At 39.6% G+C, this 3,565-nt stretch overlaps 1 protein-coding gene across 1 annotated transcript; it reads right to left on the bottom strand.

The window, feature by feature from the left end:
* Window positions 1-859: 859 nt before the first annotated feature.
* Window positions 860-2,902, bottom strand: LOC113736244 (ammonium transporter 1 member 1). Its single transcript, XM_027263130.2, has one exon. It carries the CDS (start codon window positions 2,755-2,757, stop codon window positions 1,255-1,257), a length of 1,503 nt encoding a protein of 500 aa, XP_027118931.1. The 5' UTR covers window positions 2,758-2,902; the 3' UTR covers window positions 860-1,254.
* Between the last annotated feature and the right edge of the window lie 663 nt (window positions 2,903-3,565).

The raw sequence follows: 3,565 nt of genomic DNA, 5'->3' as shown, positions 1-3,565 counted from the left end.
AGCTTGACTCGAGCCGCTCGTGAGCGGCTCGATTCGTTTGCAGCCCTAAATTGAATGACTGATTCTGTAATTATCACCAATATAAATCAATGCATGTGATTCCCACTCAAAGAATTAATTAATTTAGCAATTCATATTTTTTAATGTTTCAGAGTTTGTTAAGTGGTTTTTAATCTGCCATCCCACGTAATCTAAGCACCCATAAATATTACAAGAATACTTTTGCCAAAATTAATTGAGGACCCCGATAGTTTAATTAATTGGGTTTTTCTAATGAGCGCTTATTAGATTTACACTTAATTTATCACTTGAATGTACATAATAACAATTACCGTTCTTACTTGTATTTATATACATTCCCTCATTAAGCTTACCTTTTTTTTTTTAATTTAATGCCTAAACTAGATTTTAGTGAGTGTTTATTAGACAAACCATAACTAATTTGAGCATTCGAATTTTTCGTATTCTAATGTTGAAATGAGAGTTTATTAGACAAACCACAACTAATTTGAGCGTTCGAATTTTTTGCATTCTACGATTGAAACTGGTGAGTTATCCATTTTTGTTTCATACTTTTATATTCTACGATATAGTATTCAATTTTGACATATGTTGTTTGATATCTATGTATCGATTTCTCCATGTTTCATATTCTACAATATAGTATCCATTTTTCACATCTGTTATTTGATATCTGTATGTATATGTAAAGAAAAATCATGATGTACTATGCAATGTACATGGGTAAAAACTATTATTGAAAAATTTATTGAATCAACGTCGGGTTAAAGATCCTCTAAAGCAAAGCTCATTGGTTCCAATAATCTTTGCTTTTTTCATCAATCTAAAGGACAAAAAATTAAGAATGCAAAGATTATTTAATTCCAACAAGGATTCAACTGCTGGTTGAAAACCGCACAAAGAACAAGAAAAGTCTCATAGTCATAGTCTCAATTCTCCACATAGATGATGAAATGATAATGGCTTCATTCACGGATGCTAGCTATGGACCTCTGAACTATGGTACGGAAGTCAAAGAAGTAACAATTAAATACAGTCCATGCTCGCATTATCTTCAACATCATCCACCCAATACCAACCCAAAAGGACAAAAAAAGTCTTATCTTACATCCATTTCATTGCCATTCTTTTTTGGGTTTTTTTTTTGGTAATCTTCTACCTAGACACCCTAATAACTATGCTAGTAGTAGTGATAAAATAAAATAAAATCCTCAAGAGAAGACAATAAAATCCCTAACTTGAACCAGCTGGTTCAATCTTCCTCATTGGAATTGAATTCTTATTTGAATCCTCTTCATCATGGTAAACATATGCAAATCCACCATGCCGGGTCATATCCATACCCGCCGTTTCATCCTCAGCTGAGATTCTAAGAAGCTTCAACTTATGAAGAATGAAGAAAAGAGGACCCATTGTGGCACTGACCCATCCCAAAATCACCACAACCTGAATCACATGAGCAGCCAATAGCCTTCCACCGCCGCCCATAAACAACCCGTATGGCCGGGTCGATTTACCCGGAATCGGGTAAACTTCATTCACATACTTCTCGGCAGCGAACAACGCCGTAAAAATCACTCCCCAGGCCCCACATCCTCCATGCAGCTGAGCAGCTTCCAGTGGATCGTCAAATTTGACTTTCTCGGCCAACATGTTACAACCAATCAACACCAACGCCGCCACGAACCCGCAGATGATCGCCGCCCACGGCTCCACCACCGAACACCCTGCTGTGATGGCAGCGAAGCCGCCCAAAAGGCCGTTACAAACGTCGGTGACATTCCAATGTCCAGACAAAATTCTCTTCCCAAACAATGTGGTCAGCGCGGCGGTGCAGCCCGCCAAGGTGGTGGTGACCGCAGTGCGCCCCACGGCACTCCACTGACCATAATAAGGTTGGTTTCCTACGTTGTAAGTAACAAAAATCTTGTTAAACGAACCGGGATTAAATCCGTACCATCCAAACCATAACAAGAAAGTGCCCAAGACAACCAATGATGCACTGTGGCCGCGTAAGGCAACTGAACGGCCGGTCCGGTCGAACCGGCCGATTCTCGGTCCCTCCACCAGTGCACCGTATAAGCCCGCGATTCCTCCGACCATATGAACAACCCCAGACCCCGCGAAATCTATCACCCCGGATCCGAATAAGAGGTTTCCGGTGTTACTCGCGCTCGCCCAGCCATCGGCTGACCAGAACCAATGGGAAACCACCGGGTAAACGAACCCGGTTAGGAATGATGAGTAGATTAGATAAGCGACGAACTGGGTTCTTTCAGCTATGGAGCCGCTGGTGATGCCGGCGGCTGCTATAGCAAAAGCCCATTGGTAGAGGAAATTACTGTAGTCGAAAGATGAAGATGGGATTTGTTTAAGTCCGAAAAAGTGTTTGCCGATGAAGCCGTTGGAGGGGCCGCCGAAGGCGAAGGCAAAGCCGAAGAGGTAGTAGAAGAGACCACCGGCTGCTGCGTCAAGGACGTTGGTGAGCATGATATTCATGGTGTTCTTGGCCCGGACGGAACCGGCGCAGAGCATGGCGAATCCCAATTGCATGGAGAAGACCAAGTAAGCTGAGAAAAGAAGGTATGTGGTGTCGATGGCATAGCCGGTGTCGGTGAACCTGTCGGAGACGGCTGTGAACTGGTTGCAGATGTATTCGGCTGCTGCGGCGGCGTTGGTGGTGTTGGGGCCCAAAAAGGGTGCTAGCTGATCCGCCGAGCAGCTCAGGGACGCCATGGGGAAAGTATTTTTCTCTGAGAATTTATTCAGTAATTTTGAGAATGAAAATATATGGAGAGAGTTTTTTGTGTTTTAGTGCACAAGGAAAGGAGGTGTCATTGGAAGCTTAGAAGTTAGAAGTTGGTGGGTATTAGACTATTAGATGGGGATTGGATCCTGTTTTATAGCGAGGCGGTCTTTGACTTGTCTTCGTTTTGTTTTGGTTTTAGAGTCCTAGTATTAGTGGGAAATTAACAGTTGTTAAGAGTAAAGTAATTTATCATATGGTGATTTTGCTCTTTGAATCAAATGTGTTTGATATAACAATTACTTCAAATACATTATTTTGCTTGCATTTTAAAAGCTGCTATCGTAATTATTTTTAAAAAAATATTTTAAATGATCTCTATTAAAATGCATAAATTATTTTTATACTCGACGTTGTTAAGAACAAACTTTTTGCACTATGGCACTATCAAAATAAATTTTTCTTTTGAAATTTAAGAATTTTGCCTTAGTTTGGATGTTCTTTTGATGAGAGTAAAATAAATCTAAAATACAAGAAAATAATAAATATAAATGTGTTCATTAAAAATGTAAGTCTTAATATTCTTTTTTTTAAAAAAAAAAGAAACGGACTAAATTTGCACCCTACAGTTTTAATTTATACCCCTAATATATTAATAATTTGTACCACGAGCATTGATAACTCACACTATTAGTATTAAAAGTTATATCAAAAGTTGTGAATTTAGGCTATAGGAGTTGGATTAATTAGGATTTAGATGAATGATGTGCTGCTAATCTAAAGGTGGGTCCCTTAGAT

This window comes from Coffea arabica, chromosome 3e (assembly GCF_036785885.1).
Source record: "Coffea arabica cultivar ET-39 chromosome 3e, Coffea Arabica ET-39 HiFi, whole genome shotgun sequence".
Taxonomy (NCBI): Eukaryota; Viridiplantae; Streptophyta; class Magnoliopsida; order Gentianales; family Rubiaceae; genus Coffea; species Coffea arabica.
Note: the sequence above shows the minus strand (reverse complement) of the source record. Positions and strands in the feature narration are given on the sequence as shown.

Coding starts and splice junctions, on each gene's coding strand:
- LOC113736244 (XM_027263130.2), bottom strand. CDS start 2,757: ATGGCGTCCCTGAGCTGCTCGGCGGATCAGCTAGCACCCTTTTTGGGC.